The 25,460-nt window shown below is 40.8% G+C and overlaps 1 protein-coding gene across 2 annotated transcripts; it reads left to right on the forward strand.

The window, feature by feature from the left end:
• On the forward strand, positions 1-25,460 carry ccm2l (CCM2 like scaffold protein). 2 transcript variants are annotated; one of them, XR_009807249.1, is made up of 11 exons: positions 1-234; positions 833-1,000; positions 3,312-3,395; positions 3,798-3,981; positions 4,039-4,639; positions 4,714-4,844; positions 14,591-14,654; positions 16,535-16,691; positions 16,777-16,934; positions 17,462-17,609; positions 25,212-25,360. XR_009807249.1 is itself a non-coding variant. In XM_061904291.1 (11 exons), exons 1-11 carry the CDS (start codon positions 205-207, stop codon positions 25,342-25,344), a joined length of 1,839 nt encoding a protein of 612 aa, XP_061760275.1. In that variant the 5' UTR covers positions 6-204; the 3' UTR covers positions 25,345-25,460. The 2 variants fall into 2 exon arrangements, 1 of the variants encoding a protein (XP_061760275.1); XM_061904291.1 differs by having other exon boundaries at positions 6-234; positions 16,796-16,934; positions 25,212-25,460.

Raw genomic sequence — 25,460 nt, forward strand, 5'->3', positions numbered from 1 at the left:
ACTTCCCTTGCTTCCTGTCCGATCCTCCTTGTGTGTGCATGTTTGTCCCAAACCAATCAGTGTAGAGAGGCAAAATAACCAGGTTGCAGATGCTGAAGTACAGATAGATATAAAACTACTACAAAGAAATGGACAAAGTTGGTCACAAGACAGCTGTGACAAGACTTAGCTGACCCAGGATCAGAAAAACACAGTGAGACCACAATGGATTATGAACCCAAGAAGTCCAAAAAGGTAATCATGATTTCATTCCACTTGTTAAGTTACAGGTAGGTAATTTTTTTTTAATCAAATGCTTTAATGCCATTGTTATGTTAAATTCTCAGCCTCTACTACTGAAGCAGAACTCGTCCTGTCCACTCAAAGGAAATGGCGAAAGTGTGCAGATGCAGAAATATTGACGCAAACATTAATTTGCAAAATATTGATTACTGGTTAACTGTTTTTAGTGACACTGTGTTAACTGTCAGAGAGAAAGAAATTGATTACAGAGTGTAATGAATGAAGACAAAATTTTTTGTTTCCCTAGTTCAATTGTCAACTGTCCCGACAATACAGTCAAACCTGCCATTTAAAGAAAATATTTTTTCTTGTTCTACTGTCACAAAGTATAAGAGGATGACATATATCTCGAACTGCATCTTCAAAGAACAACGCTATAAGATTTGAACTCATTCTGCTATGTTTGCAATTTATAAAGAGGTCTGTTGTTAGGGCAAAATAATAAATGTTTGTTTTCATCTTTCCATTAGTGAAAACTCATTATTGCTCCTCATGACACCAACAGTATATTTCCTATTTTTTTTGGTCTATGTGTTATCTTCCTCTCAAGGGTTTTGTCTCACCCATTAAACGATTGGTTTGGTCCAAAGCGAGTCGCAGGCCGGTTGAACGAGGCAGCGTTTACCGACGTCCTTTGCACACTGTCCCCCTCTACCCTCCTGACTTCCTCATCCACCCTGAGAGACTCATCTTTGACTATGTGGAAAAGGAGGTCAAGGTAGGTAGGACTGGTAATGAGTCGAATAAAACCACGGCTTGATCTACTAAAGGATTGCGTGTGATAGAAATAGGGCTGTCAAAAGATTAAAATATTTAATTTTGATTAATTACAGTTTGTTCATAGTTAACAAAACAAATACTGCAATTCATTGTGTACCCTAAACAGATCATTTCCAAGTTTTTAATAGCATGACTGGACAATTAATTAGTTTTAATACATTTTTTTAAACAATTATGCGTTTCTAAAACGCTCATGACAAAATGGACATAGAAACGCTTTTAATGACAACAAAAAATGAAGTGCAATGCATTGGTGTACTGCTAGATTTTGTATTTTGTAGGAATACAGAATTTGTATTCCTACTGTAGGAGCATGTGCATTCAGAGGAGGAACTACAGTATGTTTAGATACCAGTTTTGCACATCAATAACACAAAATGTGCATTTTTACGATAATGGTTTTAATTCTCAAAAATTTTTGGTAAGGTGAAATGTGATTTTTTTTTTTTTGCCTGAATAAACACTTGATAATCTGTTCTTTACATGTTGTATAAGTTAATCACATTCGTTTCGTGGCATGACAATCTATCAACCTTCTCTATATAAGATTACAGTGTACTATTCCGCCCGCTAAACATTCTATGATTGAGGACTATCAACCAGACCATGTTATAAAAGAATATGCAATTTATTTCAATCTGCCAAAAAAAATCCCCCTTTGTTATCCTCAAGTGGTGCACTAGCATTTATTTAGGTAGGCATATCAAGGATTTCTTTACACACTGTAATGTAAGAGATTTTTTGTTTTGTTATAGTAGTTAAACTGGATTTGACGCATAGCACTAATATTGTGAAAGTGGTTGGTTTGAGAAGAAGTGTTTTGACATTTTTCGACGTTTTTGACAAGAATAAAGAATATTAAAGACTTCCTGCCTTTTTCTCTCCTTTCTGCTAAACTTTGACCCCATCTTATTAAAGAAGTTAGTGTAACAATCCACATGTTATGTGTTCAGTGCCCTCAGCTGTTATTGAAACACAGAAGGGAATCTCCTTTTCTCTGTAAGCAGCAAAGCGTGACTGCCCGCGTTCGCTCCAGTGATGTTGTTTCACGGCGATTGAAGATAAAATAGTCTTATCTTGTCGGGGGAACGACTTGCCATGGTTTTGGGATTTCCATAATGTACCGTTTTCCTTGTGCATGTCTAATAACTATTTTCCCGCTTGTGGCCCAACAGTAACTGAACGCCATTACATTTTCCCACGCAACGGAATGGACCGAGGGTCAAAAAGGTGGAGTGTGCGTTAGACGTGCGTACAAAAAAGTAAAATAATGCTGTTAAATGAACTTATAGTTAACGTGTTATTATCGCATTAATTTTGCAGCCCTAGTTAAAACACATGCAAACTTCATAGCTCATGCAATGCTGGTCTCCAAAAATAACGCTGTTAAACGAACTTTGTCAGCCCGAGTTGATTACTCACACAGTGCTGGGTTTACTAAGCTTGTGGGCTGAGGATTGTGTACTTTAAATGAGCAAAACCGCAAGCTAAATCCATTTAGCATGACTGTCTTTATGTATTTGGAGAGAAAATGCTGATTATTGAAACAGTAACGATACTTGTAAGACAAGCAAACATAATCATTGAGTGCTGGAAATGTGATTTATAAAAACTGTTTTGTGGCTGTTGTTTTTGTGCCTTTTTATAGCCCGTTTGGAAGGTACGCGCAAGAGATGAGAGAATCTTCCATATGCGTGTAAACATATTTAAGGGCAAAAATGCAAATATCAGACATAGGTTACACATCTGTCCAGAAATTCTGACAAAGACAATCAATATGTGAAAAAACATCTGCAATGCGTTTTGTCACATCTGGTTAATTCCCGTGCACCATCGTACTTAGCGCCGGCATCTCCCAAAGAGCACCTTCGGCATTCTAAAAAACAGGTTCTGTTGTAGCTCATGCTGAAAAAGCAGAATCTAAAAGCCCAAAAAAGGTGTCACAGATTATAGTTGTGTGTTGCATGTTCCACAACATAGCAAAACTTCACAGGTTGCAACTTGATGCCATTGATGTGGAGGGAAATAACTGTTTCCTGTTTCCATACTACACACGGTGTGCACCACGTTTGCACTTGTTATTAAATGTACACGCAGTCTAAGTAGATCACCCACAACACACCCGCTAATTGTACACCGAAGTTTATACTTTGCACACATTAATTGGCTAATTGGCTCTTAGTAGATCAGGACGATACAGTATGGTACACAAAGTCAAAAATCACCTGTCGATTGTCCTTTCCATTTAGTTCCTTGGTCACCTGACGTGGGTGTCAGTTTCTCTGAACCCGTCCAGTCGTGATGAACTGCTGCAACTGCTTGACACAGCAAGGGTTAGTAGTCAAACCTTTATTCCACAAATCAGCAGTGCTTTGTTTTATATGTAAAACCACCTTTAACTTTGTTAAACCTTGATCACCAATAAATGATAACCTGTCTTGCATGATAATACGTTTAGTAATTGATCAAATGACAATTGATGTTACTAATGTTGTCTTTTTTCATATACTGGGCTGGATTCAATTTCAGACCTTTTAGGTCAGATGGCATTGTCTCCAGCCCCCAGGTGACACTGAACAGTATAGATAGTGTGGAAAATCCCTACCGGTCAATATTTAAAGACTTAGTAGTCATTAATGCAAATAATAGAGGGTAGTGAAATAGTGTACTAGTCACATTTTGTTGTTATGTAAGTGTGCTGTTTGTTTAACTCATTTAGTTATGTTGGTCAGCAGCAGTTGAGAGTTCTGCCTTTAAAGACCAGCATGGACCAAGACTGTATCCTGAGTCTGTCGGCTCGCTGCTTGTTGCTCACGTGGCGAGACAATGAGAAGCTGCTGATGAGAATTCCCACTCATGAAATTGCTGCGGCCTCCTACCTGAGAGATGATGCGCTTCACCTGCTGGTCCTCAAGACAGGTGAGGGTTCATCCGCCAGCCAAGCTCAGCAAGGTACGATAAATGTCTTTCTCTCAGGTCTAAATGTGGACACTGTGGTTGCCGGGGACAACAGTCTGGATCGAAAGAATCCAACAGGCATTGATGGCCGACGTCAAACCATGAGCTGCAATGCTGACCCACGGCCATCTGGGGGTACGATGGAACGACGACACACGATTTGTGGAGTGGACTGGAGGCCCTCGCTGTCTAGGAGTAACCATGACAAAAACCAGAATTTGGACAGAGGCGGGGGGTGTGACAGGGGAGGGGCAGGAGGAACAGGAGAAAGTGGGGGGAGTTTAGAAAGGAAGCGAGCAGGAGGGAGTTGGGAGAGGAGGCAACCGACGCGCAAGACAGGTGGAAGCTGGGAGAGCCGCCGGCCGAGGCCAGTGAGCGGTGTGGGGCCCGTAGTAGGAGGCAGCTGGGAGGGGCGGCATGGAGGAAGTGGAGGAGGAAGCTGGGAGAGGCGGCATGGAGGAAGCGGTGGAGGAAGCTGGGAAAGACGGCAGGCTTGTACGGGCAGTTGGGAGAGAGGTAAGAGCTACGGCAGCTGGGAGAGAAGGAATCACAATCCACTGGAGCCGACACCCTGCCCCGATGCCTACTGCAACCTGGTCATCCTAGCTGTGGAGAACCGAGTGGGGCACCTTTCTGTCGCACTAGTTACTCATTTGTCACGTAATCATTTTCATCTAATATCTAATGTGTGTAAGATGCGGCAGAGGAGTACTGTTCTCTCATCTGCCAGATGTTCCAAATCATTTACGGCCATCAGACCATTGAGTGCGTTGACAGAGCTGGGTTCCATCACACTATGCCGGACTGCTATTGGCTGCAGAGAAGTAAGTTATTTTTATATTTAATGAAAAACATTTTTTTCCCACCAATTTCTATTAAACTTAGATTAAGTTTATCGTAGCTGACTCAAAGATGGGAATATTCTCATATACCTGCCACAAAAATTCAGTGTTCAATTAACTAAATGTATAGACTATTATGCTGCGATGAGGTGGCGACTTGTCCAGGGTGTACCCCGCCTTCTGCCCAATTGTAGCTGAGATAGGCACCAGCGACCCCAAAGGGAATAAGCGGTAGAAAATGAATGGAGGGATATAGACTATTGTGATTATGAAATCTGTACAGTATAAGGGCATACAAGATATACACTCAAAATTGTGTTCAAGTTCTCTTCCTATTTGTCTCACAATTTTTTTTTAAAACAATCTGTGATAAAAAAAAATTGTCACTGGAATTCTTGCTGTAAGGTCACAGTGGTCTACATTTGAAATCTACCTGTTTACATTCTGTATCCAGATATAATGCCATGCCTAATTAAAGGCCTACTGAAACCCACTACTACCTACCACGCAGTCTGATAGTTTATATATCAATGATAAAATCTTAAAAGCCTACTGAAATTAGATTTTCTTATTTAAACGGGAATAGCAGGTCCATTCTATGTGTCATACTTGATCATTTCGCGATATTGCCATATTTTTGCTGAAAGGATTTAGTAGAGAACATCCACGATAAACTTCGCAACTTTTGGTCGCTAATAGAAAAGCCCTGCCTTTACCGGAAGTATGTGCACGTGACGTCACGAGTTGCAGGGCTCCACACATATTCACATTGTTTATGATGGGAGCCACCAGCAGTAAGAGCAATTCGGACCGAGAAAGTGACAATTCCCTCATTAATTTGAGCAAGGATGAAAGATTTGTGAATTAGGATATTGATAGTGAAGGACTAGAAAAAAAAAAATAGCGACGGCTCCGGGCGGCGGCAGTGTGAGCGTTTCAGATGTAATTAGACACATTTACTAGGATAATTCTGGAAGATCCCTTATCTGCTTATTGTTTTAATAGTGTTTTAGTGAGATTTTAAAGATTGTAAAGACATACCTCGAGGTCGGATGGCTGCGGTGAACACGCAGTGTCTCAGGGAGTAGCCGAGGAGCCAAGCTCACAGCTGCCTTTTAAACAGCCGTTGCAGGACGACGAATAATCCAATGATTTCTCCTGTAAGATATGTATTACAATTTCCCCATCCAAAAACATGCTGGTTGACGTAGAGAAAACATGTTCGCTTGACCGCTCCGCTTCACAACAAACAAAGAAACACCGGCTGTGTCTCTGTGCTGAAGACAGCTGCAATCCACCGCTTTCCAACAACAGCATTGTTCTTTATAGTGTCCATCATTAAATGAACAAATTGCAAAAGATTCAGCAACACAGATGTCCAAAATACTGTGTAATTATGCGGTTAAAGCAGACGACTTTTAGCCGCGAGTGGTGCAGCTGCTAATATTTCCTGACAGTCCGTGACGTCACGCATACACGTCATCATTCCGCGACGTTTTCAACAAGAAACTCGCGGGAAATTTAAAATTGCAATTTAGTAAACTAAAAAGGCCGTTTTGGCATGTGTTGCAATGTTAAGATTTCATCATTGATATATAAACTATCAGACTGCGTGGTCGGTAGTAGTGGGTTTTAGTAGGCCTTTAACATCGCAACACATGCCAATACGGCCGGTTTGGTTTACAAAATTGCAATTTAAAATTTCCCGCCAGGTATCCCGTTGAAAACGTTGCAGAATGATGACGCTTATGTTGACCCGTGCTTGTGACGTTATTGGTTGGAGTGGACATTTTAGCCCAGCACCGATCACGGCTAAAAGTCGTCTGCTTTAATCGCATTATTACACAGTATTTTGGACATCTGTGTTGCTGAATCTTTTGCAATTTGTTCAATTAATAATGGAGACTATAAAGAAGAATGCTGTCGGTGGAAAGCGGTGGATTGCAGCTGCCTTTAGCAACCAAAACACAGCCGGTGTTTCTTTGTTTGTTGTGAAGCTTTAATATGGAACAGAGAGGTCAAGCGAACATGTTTCTCTACGTCAACCAGCAAGTTTTTGGATGAGAAAATTGTGATATTAAGTTGGCTCTTACCGGAGACTTGGGCGGAGTTTGCGTCCTCCTGCAGCAGCTGTCAAAAAGGCAGCTGTGACTTTCTTGGTTCCTCCATATGGCTTCCCTCAGAGACACTGGTGGCCACCTTAGCCCTCCGACTTTCAGGTATGACTTTATAATCTCACTAAAACATTAGTAACACAATAAGCAGATTAGGGATTTTCCAGAATTATCCTAGTAAATGTGTTTAATAACATCTGAATCGCTCCCACTGCAGTCGGCCTTTTTTTTCTTCTTCTAGTGCTTCACTCCAACTTTCCTCATCCACGAATCTTTCATCCTTGCTCAAATTCATGGGGAAATCGTCGCTTTCTCGGTCCGAATCGCTCTTGCTGCTGGTGGCTATGATTATAAACAATGTGAGGATGTGAGGAGCCCTACAACCCGTGATATCACGCGCACATCGTCTGCTACTCCTGGTACAGGCAAGGCATTTTTATTAGCGACCAAAAGTTGCAAACTTTATCGTCGATGTTCTCTACTAAATCCTTTCAGCAAAAATTTGGCAATATTGCGAAATGATCCAGTATGACACATAGAATGGACCTGCTATCCCCGTTTAAATGAGAAAATCTAATTTCAGTAGGCCTTTAAAGGTGCCATTTGTAGTAATGACGCTAGAAAAGGTACTGCAATCACGGTCAAAGTTCTGTAGTCCCCTCCCACTCTCCATGACTGAGGTTGTCAGATCCTACTCCTACTCCAAGGAACATCAAATGGTAATCGACGAGTCCTACGCTGTAAGTTTCTCTCGTTGATGCTTCTTGCACGATGGTTTAATAAGTAATTATGCCTTATGTCGATAACTGATACTGATGTCGATTAGTCAAATGTATTTGTAAAGTTACGAAGCAAGATTTTCGTCGGGAGTCGGTACAGGTTGTTTATGTTACCCTGCTAAATTGTCTAGTTTAACTGCACGGACCACTATCGAAACAATTATATATATCCATCCATCCATCCATTTTCTACCGCTTATTCCCTTTCGGGGTGGCGGGGGGCGCTGGCGCCTATCTCAGCTACAATTGGGCGGAAGGCGGGGTACACCCTGGACATGTCGCCACCTCATCGCAGGGCCAACACAGATAGACAGACAACATTCACACTCACATTCACACACTAGGGCCAATTTAGTGTTGCCAATCAACCTATCCCCAGGTGCATGTCTTTGGAAGTGGGAGGAAGCCGGAGTACCCGGAGGGAACCCACGCATTCACGGGGAGAACATGCAAACTCCACACAGAAAGATACCAAGCCTGGATTTGAACCCAGGACTGCAGGACCTTCGTATTGTGAGGCAGACGCACGAACCCCTCTGCCACCGTGAAGCCCACAATTATATATAATAGTATGCCCGGGCTTCATTGGAAGAGGCGTCTGCCTCACAATACAAAGGTCCTGCAGTCCTGGGTTCAATCCCAGGCTCGGGATCTTTCTGTGTGGAGTTTGCATGTTCTCCCCGTGAATGCGTGGGTTCTCTCCGGGTACTCCGGCTTCCTCCCACCTCCAAAGACATGCACCTGGGGATAGGTTGATTGGCAACACTAAATGGTCCCTACTGTGTGAATGTGAGTGTGAATGTTGTCTGTCTATCTGTGTTGGCCCTGCAATGAGGTAGCGACTTGTCCAGGGTGTACGCCGCCTTCCGCCAGATTGTAGCTGAGATAGGCGCCAGCGCCCCCTGCGACCCCAAAAGGGAATAAGCAGTAGTAAATGGACAGATGGATGGATATTTCCGCCCTTGTGCAGTTGGGATAGGCTACAGCTCCCCCTGCAACCCTGTAAGGGACAAGCGGTAGGAAATGGATGGATGGGATACTATATATTGCATAAGCCTACTTTGATGGCAATCCAAGGCAAACAGTAAAATTACCACCACATTTCGTTCAGCGTAACTCCATGTTGCATCCAACCTGATGCACTGCATTCTCTTCCATGTACGCACATCACCATCTTTCAGTGCAGAGAACAATTTTATGAGCCAACACATGTTACGCATAAATCATATAGACTACTATCATGTCAATACACAAAATACAAAATCATTACATGTAATGTATTAGATTGTGCAGAGCAAATACCGCCCCATATGTGCCCAATGCATATACAGTACCAGAAACCGCAATTAGTCATGCTAATATGCGTATCAGCATATTAAGAACGAATTAGGCACTGACACTACCCATATCCACATTTTTTTTTGTCGAAAATATACTTTGCCCTATCAATTGGATGACACATCGACATAAAGGCTAACAGACATTTATTTCCCTCGTTAGCCTGTATGTAGATGTGTCCTTGACCGGGCTAGCATGCTGAGCACCACCACACTAAGAATTCATTGCACGAACATACTAGCTTTGTTAGACAAGATCAGAGACTGTATTGGAGAATATAGTGTAACAAACAGTTCAGGGTGTCCCAAGTTACCAGAGAAATATTAGGCAAGGAGGAGGAGTTTGTCCCTCCAGAGTTGCCGTAGGGCTGTGACGTAAGAGGTCTCTAAAAAGGTGGGTTGTTGAAGAGAGTGAGGATTGGAGAGGTGTAAAGCAGGGGCGTCACTAGACCTAATACTGTACTGGGGCACACCTGGGGCACAAATAATTCATGTGAGCGTGCAAAGCGCGCAAGCAAAAACATTTTTAGCACTTATTTATCATAAAAAATACATAAATAGTGCTTTAAACTATGAAATCATATCAAATTATGTTGTATGGATCTTTGATTAACCACCTGAAATTAACTAATGCATTTGACCTACTTGTGCACTTTTTTACTCCAGACTCCTAAACTGCTACTGGTAAAAGCAAAAAGGAAGAGCAATGACTCTTTTTGAAATATATATTGCAGTAATCATCTGCAAATTTAACATCTACAAAAGAAAAACAAAAAATAAAGCACCCCTACATCTCTGGGTTATTTTATATTATTTAATGTCCATTTATGGCAATGTGGCTAATCCTATTTCAGATTCACAAAACTATAAAATATACACAAAACAATAAAGCCACAGTAGTAGAATAAATGAACAACTGTTGTGTGTCTGTTCAGGGAATCATTTTCTGAGAAGTGAACTGTAACGTCTCGTTTTCATTTTTGCAAAGTGGTCAATCACTCTGGACAGACATGGAAATATTACAGTAACTGTTATACAGTTGACCAGTGGTTCCCAACTGGTGGGTCGTGACATAAGAGTGGATTGTGTGTCATTTTCAGTGAGTCGCAGTCAGATGTGTGCATGAAAAAAAAAATTTAGGGAGAAAAAAATCAAATTGTTGCAACAAAACCAGATTATTTTAGCCTTTTTTCTAGCGACTATTAGTGAGTATTTTAGCAAAAGGCAAACCGACTAACAAGTTGGAGGAGGACTCAGGACAGACATGGAAATATTTAAAAAAAAAATCTGAATGGGGCAGCAAAACCCGATATTTTTAGCCATCTTTCTGAAAACAAATACAGAAATTGTACTATTTTTTCTGGAAACAAAACCAGATGCTTAAGCTGTAGCCATTTTTCTGCTGACAAAACAAGATTATTTTAGTCAAAGTCACACCGATTAACAAGACATGTCTACTGTGCTATTTTTCTGTGAAATAAACTTGAATGATTTAAAAATTGGCTCACAACTTGATGATATGGAAAAATGTTTTTCTTCCTGAAGATAAACCATTTGAGAAGCACTCAACTCACACATGCTTACTCCAAATCATCATTGATGCAGAACCAGCAGACAATAACCAACATTATGTTTCATGTTCATTGGAAATTCCCCCGACAGCTCGTACAGCAAATGAATATGTTTGTCTTGATACAAGGAATAACCTTAGCTACCTTAGCATCAACTTAAGACAATGATGTTGCCTAGCTAGCGAGGACTTCACTTACATCTCTCATTCCTGCTGCTTCTTGCTGCGGGCGAATAACTTTCTGATATCCATCTAGGAGTTACAGTTTGAGTCAAATCAAAATCAAAATAATGTAATTAACAAATTGTTGTTGGCTAACGTTACCTAACTTAATTAGCCATGTGCTCATTGTTAGTGGAGTGAATACAGTAGCAATCAATTACCATACTAAGTAGTATGTACGCTGTTGTCTATGTTATGTAGACTTAAAACTCTGAAGCGTTTTTTTTTTATTGACGACATTTTTACTGGGGCACTGCAGATCAACAGTGGGGCACGTGCCCCAGTGAAATATGTTTGGCGACGCCCCTGGTGTAAAGGAGAGAATTTTAAAGAATTGGTGGAGACCGGACCTGCTCTCATGACTCCCCTTTATTATTTTATCATATACTGTAAGTACACAGAAAATGTGACCCCAGGACACTCGGCTACATTGGTGGCAGCGGTGGGATTTTAACTGCTGTGTTGAAAAAAAAAGAAGAAAGCGTTACACGGGACTCGTGAGTTTCCAGTTAGCTGCTAAGCTTCCTGGCTATTTTGCGGACACGTGGTGTGGTGACGAGGTCCCTTTTGGGCCCGGGCCAGGCGCTGTTTGACGGACACTCACATGGCATGGGTGTCGAAGATGGACTTTTTTTTTAACCGCTCCTTTCACCGGCGACGGGAGCCAGAGTTTTCTGAGCTGGGCAAGGCAGTTGGAAGTAGCCGTTAGCGAGACGGCGGGAGCCGGCCGTGGCTGCAATGAGGAGCTGGTGAGGATTCTCCCGACTCGTCTCATTAAAGAGAGAATGGGGGCAGCTTTTGGACAAAGACAATTAACGGACCGCTTCAGGGCCAGCCTGTCCGCGCGGGTGCGTGCTCAGGGGGAGAGCTTGGAGGTGTTTGCTGCGGACGTGAGCCGGCTGGTTACGGAGGCGTTCCCGGAAATCTTACTACTGGCCCTTCATGCGGAGAAACATCCGACGGTGGTGTGAGCAGTGCGGAGTGTGTCGGACCCGTCGGTGCTCTTAACGTCCCCGTGGGCGGGTCTCAGATTTGTCGCCCCTTCCGGAGGGTGGTCATGGACATTCTGGAGTGGCCCAGAAGTTTCCATGGGGGGTCCCAGGTTTGTAGGCCTCTCCGGAGGGTGGTCATGGACATTCTGGACGTGGCCCGGAGGTTCCCATGGGGGGTGTGGGGGCCCCAGGGTGTTTCCCCTTCAATTAGACTCTGCCAGTTGCTTGAAATACAAAAAATAGAAAAGGATGAGAAACCACTGCCTATAACCCCAAGTCTGATGGCATGATAGAGCGTCATACTCGAACTATCTCACAATCGGACTATCTCGCAGGGGATGACTGGGGCAACTTCCTGCGCACAATCGGACTATCTCGCTGGGGGCGACCTCCTCCGCATAATTGAACTATCTCACAAGGGGCGATTGGAGCGACTTCCTTTGCATCTACAAGTATTTGCATGTCTTGAGGCGCAATTGTGCTAGCCTCTGCAATACGGTGTGGATCAGTAAAAAATATTGTTTTGTTGTGTGCATTAAGATGGTGAATTTTTTTTTTCTCTGTTCTATTTCTCCTTGTTTGTTACCTATTTTGTTTGTAATAAAACGGGTACGTTTCTAATTGAGGGGGGACGTATGTAACAAAAAGTTCAGGGTGTCTCAAGTTACCAGAGAAATGTTAGGTAAGGAGGAGTTTTGTCCCTCCAGAGTTGCCGTAGGGCTGTGATGTAAGAGGTCTATACAAAGGTGGGTTGTTGAAGAGAGTGAGGATTCGAGAGGTGTAAAGGAGAGAACTTTAAAGAAGTGGTGGAGACCCGACCTGCTCTCATCAGAATCAGAATCAGCTTTATTGTCATTACGCAGGGTAACGAGATTGAGGCCATTCCATACAGTGCGATGTCTGCTGTATGGAATGGCCTCAATCTCGTTACCCTGCGTAATGACAATAAAGCTGATTCTGATTCCCCTTTGTTATTTTATTATATAAGTACACAGAATATGCGAACCCAGGACACTCGGCTAGAGTAGTTTACATACAAAATGTCAATTACCATTTATGACAAGTAATAAGATAACATAAATGCCTTACTTACCTAACAAGGAGGAAATTAGCAAGTTTGGTGTCAGATAAAAAATCTGACCCTGCCTTCAATGGTCTCCATCTTTAAAAGACACCCCAATACAAATCCTTGTTTTGTTCCTAGTTTTTTCTGTGTGGAGGGAGGCGTAGCCTGCGGGCCTGCCGCGGAAAGGGGTGTTGCCAGGACCGGCCTCGAAGATAGCGACAGGTGCGTAGACAGCCCAGGTGGGCCTTGTTATCTAATCACCTGTCGCCTTTACTAGCAGCAGCCGTGATAAGACGAGTAGCCGGAGTTGGACTTGTTGCTGAGCAGACAGAGAAGGAAAAGACGTTGTGCTGAAAAGAAGAAAGACTTGCACTTTTTATGAAAATGAAACTGTGTAATACCCGCATTCCTGGCTCTCTTGGCAGTGTGTGGTGTTCTGAAGAACCCACCAGAGGGCAACCTCTACATTTGCAAATGTAGAGGTTGCCCCTCAACAACCTCTACATTTCCCCCCAGGAATTCCGGGTATAACACTGTTTTATTTTCATAAATAGTACAAGACTTCCTGTTTTTAGCACAACGTCTTTTCCTTCTGCGTCTGCTCAGCAGCACCTCCAACTCCAACTACTCATCTCATCACGGCTGCTGCTAATAAAGGCGACAGGGTGATTAGATAACAAGGCTCATCTGGGCCATCTACGGACCTGTTGCTGTCTTCGAGGCCGGTCCTGGCAACACCCTGTTCCGTGGCAGGCCCGCAGGCCACGACCCCCTCCACAGTTATGAATAAGTTGCGAATCGTAACAACGCCTTTTAGATTTACTAAGGTTTGACATGTTTAGTAACTTGACCAGTGGCAGTAGCCCGACTAAGAGGGCGGTGCGTAACTGACAACCTGGATGTGACACACTCACGGACTTTCTAGTTGGTCAAACGGTGGAGGGCGGGGCATTAAAATAAAAACAATAATTTTTCGGGGCTGTAAATCTAATTTTGAAATGAGCATATTACGGCTGACCTACCATCATCAGTTATACAGGTATTAGAAAAGAACATGATTTATTAGTGCCTTTTGACATATCAGAGCCATTTAATGATGACTTGACATGAAGTTATTGCACATGGCACCTTTATGGATTGCATTGATTTTCTTAGTAAAGCAAACAAAACAATGTACTGTCTGTATACAGGTATGAAAATGTACTGCTCCCACGTGACAGCTTGGACTTTGGCCTTCTGTTCCCTGTGTGTTGTGTCATTTCTGTCCAAACGCTCTTTCAGTATGTTTTTGTTACATGTGTTTTTTCCATTTCCTGCGACTTCACTTTTGGTGAGACTACCGATGTCCTCACCTGCTTCCAGGATACACACCTGTCCCTGTTTGTCAATTAGGCGCCTTCTTATGCCTGCGTTCTCGGCACAGCGCTGATTTAATGCTTATTGTCTGAGTTTATGGTTGGCGTGTACGATGTATTGTGTTCTATTACCAAGTTTTGATAGTCTTGCAGATCACTGCTGCGGCCACGTTGGTGTTTCCTTGTTTGGTACCTAATAAAAGAACTTTCTTACCTGCACGTCGCTCATGTCGTCTCTGCATCCTGGGGTCATGCAAATTAGAAATCTGAATTCTCTTTTTGTATCTGTTTAGGTGACAGCTGTCTGACAGACACATCCTACAGTTATGATCCAGAGTACAGTTGTTGCAGCTCATAGTAGGTCACATTTTGTCCTCACCATAGACCAGTGGTTCTCAAATGGGGGTACTTGAAGGTATGCCAAGGGGCATATCTTCAATATTTTTAAAATATTTTTAAAATATTCTAAGAATAGCAACAATTCCAAAATCCTTTATAAATATATTTATTGAATAATACTTCAACAAAATATGAATGTAAGTTCATAAACTGTGAAAGTGTTGACAGCTACATTTTTTGTGGACATGTTCAATAAATATTGATGTTAAAGATTTTTTTTTGTGAAGAAATGTTTAGAATGAAGTTGATGAATCCAGATGGATCTCTATTACAATCCCCAAAGAGGGCACTTTAAGTTGATGATTACTTCTATGTGTAGAAATCTTTATTTATAATTGAATCACTTGTTTATTTTTCAACAAGTTTTTAGTTATTTTTTATCTTTTTTTCCAAATAGTTCAAGAAAGACCACTACAAATTAGCAATATTCTGCACTGTCATTCAATTTAACAAATCAGAATCTGATGACATAGTGCTGTATTTTACTTCGTTATCTCTTTTTTTCAACTAAAAAGGCTTTGCTCTGATTAGGGGGTACTTGAATTAAAAAAAAACGTTCACAGGGGGTACATCACTGAAAAAAGGTTGAGAACCACTGCCATAGACCAAAAGAAAAGGGAAAATTGACAGACAACTTTTTACGCTAGTCTCTGCTACAGTATGTTCATCCTCGTTAAAAATGTACCGTACAATCACCTAACTGAGTTCCATTACAAGTCAAGCCTTAACAATGAATAACCACAAAACCCGATGAGGATATTCTATTAGAGATGTAATTTTTTAATTCACACCTTTAGAAATGAAAACATTTCTCTTTATTAGGTCAGAAAATTGAATATTATTAAACAACCAAATAGTTTGTATTCCGTCACATAACTTCTTTCCACAAGTGAAAAACAGCGGTGGTCAACCAAGCCAAGATGGAGCAAGCAGCGCACAAACTATTTGAGTACGCAAACGGCCTAGATCTTCCTGCAAAAAGCAGATACAAGCAAAAACTCTAACCATGCAATTACTGCCGCCCTGAGATCGGTAGGTTGTGAGTTCAAACCCCGGCCGAGTCATACCAATGACTATAAAAATTGGCGGTTAAATCACCAAAAATTATTCCCCTGGCATGGTCACCGCTGCTGCTCATTCCTCCACTCACCTCCCAGGGTGTGGAACAAGGGGATGGGTCAAATGCAGAGGAAAAATTTCACCATACCTAGTGTGGTGAAAAAAAGAAACATCAAAAACAAAAACAAAGTAGTATCTACAAATACATCAATTAAATAAACAAAAAAAGAAATAATATGAGGATGTGTATATGTATGTATGGGTATATATGTATTATATATATATGTATGTGTGTGTGTGTATATGTATGTATGTATATATATATATATATATATCTGTTTATAGTCCTGGGTTCAAATCCAGGCTCGGGATCTTTCTGTGTGGAGTTTGCATGTTCTCCCCGTGACTGCGTGGGTTCCCTCCGGGTACTCCGGCTTCCTCCCACTTCCAAAGACATGCACCTGGGGATAGGTTGATTGGCAACACTAAATTGGCCCTAGTGTGTGAATGTGAGTGTGAATGTTGTCTGTCTATCTGTGTTGGCCCTGCGATGAGGTGGCGACTTGTCCAGAGTGTACCCTGCCTTCCGCCCGATTGTAGCTGAGATAGGCGCCAGCGCCCCCCGCGACCCCAAAAGGGAATAAGCGGTAGAAAATGGATGGATGGATTTTTTAATTTTATATCTGATTATTATTATTATTATTATTAATGTATTATTATAACTGCACACATTTTCAAGGCTGGATCATTATTGTCCTTTTATCGTATGTTTCTTTTAGTGATGGATCCCAGGACGCATTTGAGCTTTACTACAGTGAGACGTACAGCGAGAGTTCGTCTCTGTCTCTTCAGGAATCCCACCATTGTATGGTATCAGCCCCCGACGTGGGGGAGAGCAACCCCACCCTGATGCTCATGCAGGAGTACATGACTACGGTGCGTTCTTGTTACACTCTTTTTACAGATGATTTTAAAGTTGTTGCCTGAAAAGTCCATATTCAGTGTGTACTTGTGTACTCAGTGCGTGCATGTGTATGCAGCTCAGGAACAAGCTGAACGCTGTGGAGTTGCAGCACTTTGCAGTCCTGCTGAGAGAATACAGACTGGGGTCAAACATAGAACATTTCTGCTCCGAGCTGCTGCAGTTGTATGGAGACAACCGCAAGTTTCTGCTCATGGGTGAGATGGCAAACTCATCATTTTACAGACTTTAACAGTGTATGTATGTGAATGTGAGAGGAGGCTTAAAATATCCCATACAGAAAAGTTCAGCAATAACCTGTCAAATCTTCAGTTGTATAGCGACTGGGACCACTTGTGTAAAAGCTTGATGTTTGGAATAACTAAAGATGGTTGAGACCATAAAACGCCAAGCAAAACTCATACATACATTCACCTAACTCAGTGGCCTTGTGGTTAGTGTCCACCCTGAGACTGGAAGGTTGTGAGTTCAAACCCAAAAACCACAAAAAATGGGACCCATTGCCTTCTTGCTTGGCACTCACCATCACAGGTTGGAATTGGGGGTTAAATCACCAAAAAATTACTTGCTGCTCACACTGCTGCTCACTGCTCCCCTCACCTTCCAGGGGGTTAACATGGGGATGGGTCAAATGCAGAGGACAAATTTCACCACACCCAGTGTGCGTGTGATGATCGTTGGTACTTTAACTTTGACTTTAACTTTAACCCTGCTCTTATTTCAGGAATGCGCCCTTTTATCCCAGACAAGGATGTGGGAGTTTTTGAAAACTTCCTGGAAAGTATTGGAATCCGTGAGGGTGGAATTTTGACTGACAGCTTCGGACGCATCAAACGCAGCATGAGCAACACATCGGCCACCGCCATGAGAGGGTACAATAATGGAGTCACAGCTTTCATATGCAAAGCTGGCTTTTTATGACCGCAATATGTGTCACTATAGAGCAGGGATATTCAGCAAAATTGATTCGTGGGGTACTTTTAAAAAATGCTCAGAAATAGGGGGGTCAGATTTCGCCAAGTGTATCCATATATACAGGAGAACCAGCATCCTCCACAGTAGACATTTGCTTTCGGTCTGTTTATTTTATCGGTTACAGCAGCACTCTGTTGTTTTAAGAACCTTCTGCAAAAAAGCTATAGTCAAAGATTATCTCTATGACAGCACTCTAGTGTGTTTAAGAGTCTACTAGATAACACTTTTTTTCTGTAATTAAATTATAGCAGGCCACCAGTTGAACTGGCCAAATGATGATAAAGAGAGGACCTAAAATTGGACCTTTAGGAACACTATTAGTAAAATTAAGGAGTTGAAAAAATTACTAGTGACTGCATCTCTCCCGTCCAAAGGCAAAACCCAGTAACTCAATTTTGGTCAAAACTGAGCTGATAATAATTTTGGAGTTCCTAGGTGATATGCTTTACATTAGTGTATGCGATATTGTAATTTGTTCCGTAAGTAACCTGTTACGCGCATGGCAGGACCTAGCAACTACCACATAACCGCGTAGATACAACAGAAAAACCTAGTATCTCAAGGGACCAATCGGAGCGTCTTTGTCAGTCACCTTATTGTCTTTAATGAGACATTTGCAGGAATGGGGGCCGACGGTCAACCTGATTATGTGATATTACGGCACGAGGGGATATTTGGAAGATTGGCCCAGGACGTTGCAAGCACCTTCCTTAAATGTATTGTTCTTGATTCTTCCCCTTGCATACTCTTTTGGGCAGATAACTGTGGAGGTCAAAAGAAAAACTGGACGCTGTACACGGCTCTTGTCCAATGTGCAAACGCAGAATGGGGCCCACCCGAGATTGTAATAAAATATCTGGAGAAAGGGCACACGTTCATGAGAGCAGATTCAATCCATGGCTCAATCGGCAAAAAAATGAAAGCTCAAGAAAACATCTATACGTTTGATGACTTTGTAGATCTTTGTAAGACAGCATCAAGATAGATTGGTTTTCCTTTGTTTTCTCAAAATCAGCTAGAAATTAGTTACTAGGTTTTGCCTTTGGACGGGAGAGCTGAAGTAAACAAGTGACAGCAACACCCCTAAGTGACATTGATCACTTTACAAAAAATTTAAAAAAAATGTAACTTCCAAAAAGGAGAGTGCCTTGAGGAACACCTCAGTTTTGGATCCCAGTGTTCTAACTTTGCTAGCAAAGTTAGAATGTCACTGCAAGGATCTGTCAATGTATTCACAGTGGTTGTAGTTCCTCTATACAACGGGAGCACTCTATTGTTTTTGGGAATTTGCTCCAAAAATGTTTGATTTCAAAGTTTTTGATCTGAACTCGGGGGCAAGTGTTGTGTCATTCCCGGCTCCCGCCACAGCAATAGTCCTGCTCCAGAGGCTCTAATGAACGTGATACAAGTCTATCACTCCACCCCTTAATTTTGCTTTGTTTATCTATGGCAGGGATCCCCAAACGTTTTGACTCGGGGGGCACATTGTGTTAAAGGAATTTGGTTGTGGGTTGGGGGCCGGGTTATTTCTCTCTCTCTGTCTCTCTCTCTCTCTGTCTCTCTCTCTCTCTCTCTCTCTCTCTCTCTCTCTCTATATATATATATATATATATATATATATATATAAACTCAGTTTCCATATGAGTTGGGAAATTGTGTTAGATGTAAATATAAACGGAATACAATGATTTGCAAATCATTGTCAACCCATATTCAGTTGAATGCACCACAATGACAACATATTTGATGTTCAAACTGATAAACATTTTTTTTTGCAGATAATCATTACTTTAGAATTTGATGCCGGCAACACGTCACAAAGAAGTTGGGAAAGGTGGCAATAAATACTTATAAAGTTGAGGAATGCTCATTAAACACTTATTTGGAACATCCCACAGGTGTGCAGGCTAATTGGGAACAGGTGGGTGCCATGATTGGGTATAAAAGCAGCTTCCATGAAATGCTAAGTAATTCACAAACAAGAAGGGGGTGAGGGTCACCACTTTGTAAAAAAATTGTCGAACAGTTTTAAAACAACATTTCTCAACGAGCTATTGCAAGGAGTTTAGGGGTTTCACCATCTACGGTCCGTAAAACCATCAAAAAGTTCAGAGAATCAGGAGAAATCACTGCACGTAAGCGATGATATTACGGACTTTTGATCCCTCAGGCGGTACTGCATCAAAAACCGACATCAGTGTGTAAAGGATATCACCACATGGGTTTAGGAACACTTCATAAAACCACTGTCAGTAACTACAGTTGGTCGCTACATCTGTAAGTGCAAGTTAAAACTCTGCTATGCAAAGCAAAACCCATTTATCAACAATATCAAAGAACGCCGCTGGCTTCGCTGGGCCCGAGCTCATCTAAGATGGACTGATGCAAAGTGGAAAGGTGTTCTGTGGTCTGACAAGTCCACATTTAAAATTCTATTTGGAAACAGAGGACGTGGTGTCCTCCAAAACAAAGAGGAAAATAACCATTCGGATTGTTATAGGCGCAAAGTTCAAAAGCCAGCATCTGTGATGGTATGGGGGTGTATTAGTGCCCAAGGCATAGGTAACTTACACATCTGTGAAAGCACCATTAATTCTGAAAGGTCCATACAGGTTTTTGAGCAACATATGTTGTCATCCAAGCAACATTATCAAAGACGCCCCCTCTTATTTCAGCAAGACAAGTGTTACAACAGCGTGGCTTCATAAAAAAAGAGTGTGGGTACTTTCCTGGCCCGCCTGCAGTCCAGACCTGTCTCCCATCGAAAAATGTGTGGCGCATTATGAAGTGTAAAATACGACAGCGGAGACCCCGGACTGTTGAACGACTGAAGCTCTACATAAAATAAGAATGGGAAAGAATTCCACTTTCAGAGCTTCAACAGTTAGTTTTGTCAGTTCCCAAACGTTTGAGTGCTGTTAAAAGAAAAGCTGATGTAACACAGTGGTGAACATGTCCTTTCCCGACTACTTTGGCACGTGTTGCAGTCATGAAATTTTAAGTTAATTATTATTTGCAAAAAAAATAAAGTTTATGAGTTTGAACATCAAATATCTTGTCTTTGTAGTGCATTCAATTGAATATGTATTGAAAAGGAGTTGAAAATCATTGTATTCTGCTTGTATTTACATCTAACACTATTTCCCAACTCATATTGAAAAGGGGTTTGTATATATATATATATATATATATATATACATATATATATATATATATATATATATATATATATATGTATATATATATATATATATATATATATATATATATATATATATATATATATATATATATATACATACATATATATGCGTTAGGTCAGGAAAAAACACAGGAGGCTAAATCATCCAAACCTGTGAAACAGGCTTGAAGGGATGATATAGCCTTTTGTTTTTTTTCCTGACCTAAAGTATATTCGCTCTACCCCGGTGTTGAGCACTGTATAACGGATACTCCATAGAAACCTCCACTATGTAGAGGTTTCATCTATATATATATAGTCTACTTGATAGTAAAAATAAATAAAAAAAGTTAAACAAAAATGTGGTGTGTATATATACAGTACTATATAGATATAGAAATATAGATGTATATAGAATGTATGTGGTGACTTTGTCAAGGAGGGAAAACCTCTACAAGGCCGCCAGAAACTATCCGCCTTGGGCACCATGTGCAAAGCAAGCAAGAATGTTCAACACCGTGTTTGGTGTTTGCCGTGGAAAGTGTGGAAGTGATTAGCGACAGATAATTTGCTAGCAAACTCTGAAAGACATCAACAGAAACCAAATGAGCGTGCATTAAAATGGTCTAAGTCCTCTTGCTTTACATGAAAAGCTAGCAAAAGACACCACATCAATGGTTAACAACATTAACAAGTAGTCCATTAGCGCACAGAGAAGCTTTCCGTCAGGGCGTAGAACTGATAGTGTATGGTTGAGTTGGGGAACTTTATTTAGCAGGTAAATATACTGTTAAAATGTTGGCTTCTGTATTTTTATTGATAATTGTGAGCAGAAAGGGTTTCCTTTTTTTAATTCAACTTTGAATGTTACTTGTGCTATATTCAAATAAGATGTAAATGCATTGGCCCTTATTTGCTGTTTCCTTGCTTGTTTGTATCCATAATTTATGTATACATAATTTGCTTACAATAATAATAGGAACATAAGAAACTACACCTGTAGTGTCCAGTATCCAGTATTTATTTCACAGTCACACCGTTTTTTTAACTTTAGACGTCCCTCGATCTATATTGTAAATGATGGTGGGCCTGGTTCGGACTTCGGGCCATAGTTTGGGGACCTCTTATTTGTTGTATCTATTATTTAGGACCAGTGCAGGTTTATGATTTGTGTACAATATGTGGGCCGCATGGCAGTTGTGTGCTCCCCGCAGGAAGGTTAGTGGTTTGATCCTCAGTTCCCCTGTGACCTTGCTGATCTATCCTCAGTACTGAACCACCACTTGCTCCTGATATTGTGTTATCAATTGATAAAAGAGGTTACAGTGTCAGGTGGAAGGTAGAAAAGTGTTATACAAGTGATATTCCAGTTACCATTCATATGTAAAAAAAAAAGTGGATAAAATACAGTTCATTAGCATTAAAGCTACAGACCAAACACACAGAACAGCAGCATGTTCCCAACAACGCCCCAAAGCACTTTTATTTAAATTTAACATTTCTTTAGGATTTTCATTTTTTACAACACATATACAGCAGTATAGATTGAATCTTTGGCAATGCACATGTCCACAAAACATCACAAACAGGGGGAAGGAGACAACAAGAAAACACGATTCAGTAAGACTAAACTTAACTGTCAGTGAAGAAAAAACAAGTATATATATGTATACATACATACATACACACACACACACACACAAACACACCCACATACACAAATACAGTAAAGTGTTATGAAAACATAAAACCAAGGATAAGCATAAACGTATACAAACATACACATGCATGAACCCCCAAAAAATAAAAAAATAAAAAACCCTACTAAGGTAATACATACTTGCCAACCCTACCGGATTTTCCCGGAGACTCCCAAAATTCAGCGCCTCTCCCGAAAACCTCCCGGAAAAAATGTTCTTCCGAAATTCAGCCGTAGCTGGAAACCACGCCCCATCCAGCTCCATGCAAGCAGCGGACCTGAGTGGGGACAGCCTGTTTTCACGTCCGCTTTCCCACTATATAAAAAGCTTGCCTGCCCAATCACGATACAACATTAACAGATTTTTATAAAAAACTGCACACACAAGGAGACGAAGCAGAAGAACGAGGAAGTTACAGCCATGCCGACGCCGTCTGAAATAGAGTGCTCTATGTTCTCTGTTGCCGTCTCCTGGTGAATGTTGGCTATAGCGTTATGGGGTTGCTTTTTGATTGGCCAACGATTTACGTGGTGTTGCGCACCTGGCGGCAAGTGAGGGAGTCTGTTCTGAAGCCCACAGTAAAGAGACGTAACTTAATCACCTCGCCTGGTTATTGAGTACAGCTAGTAGAACAACTGTTTTTATTACTATGTATTTGATAGGTATCGTCTGAAATTCAACTATTTATTTTATTTATATATACAAAAAAATAAATATATATAGCTAGAATTCACTGAAAGTCAAGTATTTCATATATATATATATATATATATATATATATATATATATATATATATATATACGGGTATGTATATATTTATATATATATAGAAAATATATATGAAATACTCGAGTTGGTGAATTCTAGATGTAAATATACTCCTCTCCTCTTAACCACGCCCCAGGCCCAACCACGCCTCCGCCCCACCCCCGACCACGCCCCCCACCTCCTGAAATCGGAGGTCTCAAGGTTGGCAAGTATGAGGTAATATTACAATTAAATTAGTGTGTGCCGCTACTATACCTTGGAATGTATAATGTTTAGCAAGCAAACTGAGAATTTTTTAGCGCATGCTTAGTATTACCGCCTGGTCAAACTTGTGACGTCACGAGTGACACTTCCCCTGTCATCATTTTCAAAATGGAGGAGGCTGATTTCAATACCGGTAATTTGAAATTGCATAAAGGGAAGAAGATTAAGAGCTATTAAGTAGGATTTAAGGTCCAAGCTTACATCACACTCAAATTTTTACTGCATGCCTTTGGTAAGTGCCGGAGTGAGAAGAGGTTTTAAAATAATTCGCGCAGGCTTACTTTTACAGCATGCCTTTGGTAAGCGCAGGAGTGAGAAGAGGTTTTAAATTAATTAGCGCCCCGGCAGCAATTCAAGGAAATACGGTAGTTGAAAAGTAGTATAATGTGGTACCTTGAAGGAATGCAAAGACAATCAGTCGGTGCAACCTAAAAAATTTTAGGTCGAATTTTTCGTTATTTGCAAAATTATCATCTCGTGGAAGGTCATTGCACAATTTTGCATAGTGAAAAAGCTGAATATCTCTTTTTGTCGCAATTTTACTATTATTTTTTACTTAATATACACTGTATACTATAGCTGCGAATCTTTGGGTGTCCCACGATTCGATTCAAAATCGATTCTTGGGGTTGCGATTCCATAATATATCGATTTTTTTCGATTCAACGCGATTCTCGATTCAAAAACAATACTTTACCGATTCAAAACATTTCTGTATTCATTCAATACATAGGATTTCAGCAGGATCTACCCCAGTCTGCTGACATGCTAGCAGACTAGTAGATTTAAAAAAAAAAAACGTTTATAATTGTGAAGGACAATGTTTTATCAACTGATTCCAATAATGTAAATTTGTTTTAACTATTAAACGAACCAAAAATATGACTTATTTTATCTTTGTGAAAATATTTGACAGATTGTGTTGTCAAGCTTATGAGATGCGATGCAAGTGACACTATAGTTCTTTTTTATTATTTTTATAAATGTATAATGATAATGTCAGTGAGGGATTTTTAATCACTGCTATGCTGAAATTATAACTAATATTGATACTGTTGTTGATAATATTCATTTTTGTTTCACTACTTTTGGTTTGTTCTGTGTCGTGTTTGTGTCTCCTCTCAATTGCTCTGTTTATTGCAGTTCTGAGTGTTGCTGGGTCAGGTTTGGTTTTGGAATTGGATTGCATTGTTATGGTATTGCTGTGTATTGGTTTGTTGGATTGATAAAAAAAAATAAAAAAAATCTATTTTTTTAAATATGACAATCAATTCTGAATCGCACAACGTGAGAATCGCAATTCGTATTCGAATTGATTTTTTCCCCACACCCCTACTGTATACTGTGACTGCTACCCTAAAAATGTAATATACAGTCTTTTATTGACCCTTTGGGATTGAAAGAAAAGTTTCCCTTACATTCGTTGTGTGGTTTCATCATTTGTTCTCTGCGAAAAAGTAGCATTTGCTGCTTTAGGAAACTACATTACGCCTGTTTTGAACATACAGTATATTGTGCATCATACTGTATGAGATGAAATGACTGCACAGACTGTGTTTAGATTAACTGCTTGTTCTCCCAGCAGGTATGACAGCTGCTCTCTGGCCTCAGGATCTCAGGAGTTCAACCGCCGCATCAGTGATATCACACATGACATCCAGGCCCTTGGCTTTGAGAATGCACATGGGGACATTGAGGAGGAGGACTACTACCTCTAAGTAAACTGGCTTCCTGTATAACATCACATTATGAGACTTAAACTCGTCATGTCAGCAAATTCCCAATTTGTATACAGAACAGCTAGTATGTATAATAAATGTTATTCTATATTTCC

This window comes from Nerophis ophidion, linkage group LG06 (genome assembly GCF_033978795.1).
Source record: "Nerophis ophidion isolate RoL-2023_Sa linkage group LG06, RoL_Noph_v1.0, whole genome shotgun sequence".
In the NCBI taxonomy this organism is placed as follows: domain Eukaryota; kingdom Metazoa; phylum Chordata; class Actinopteri; order Syngnathiformes; family Syngnathidae; genus Nerophis; species Nerophis ophidion.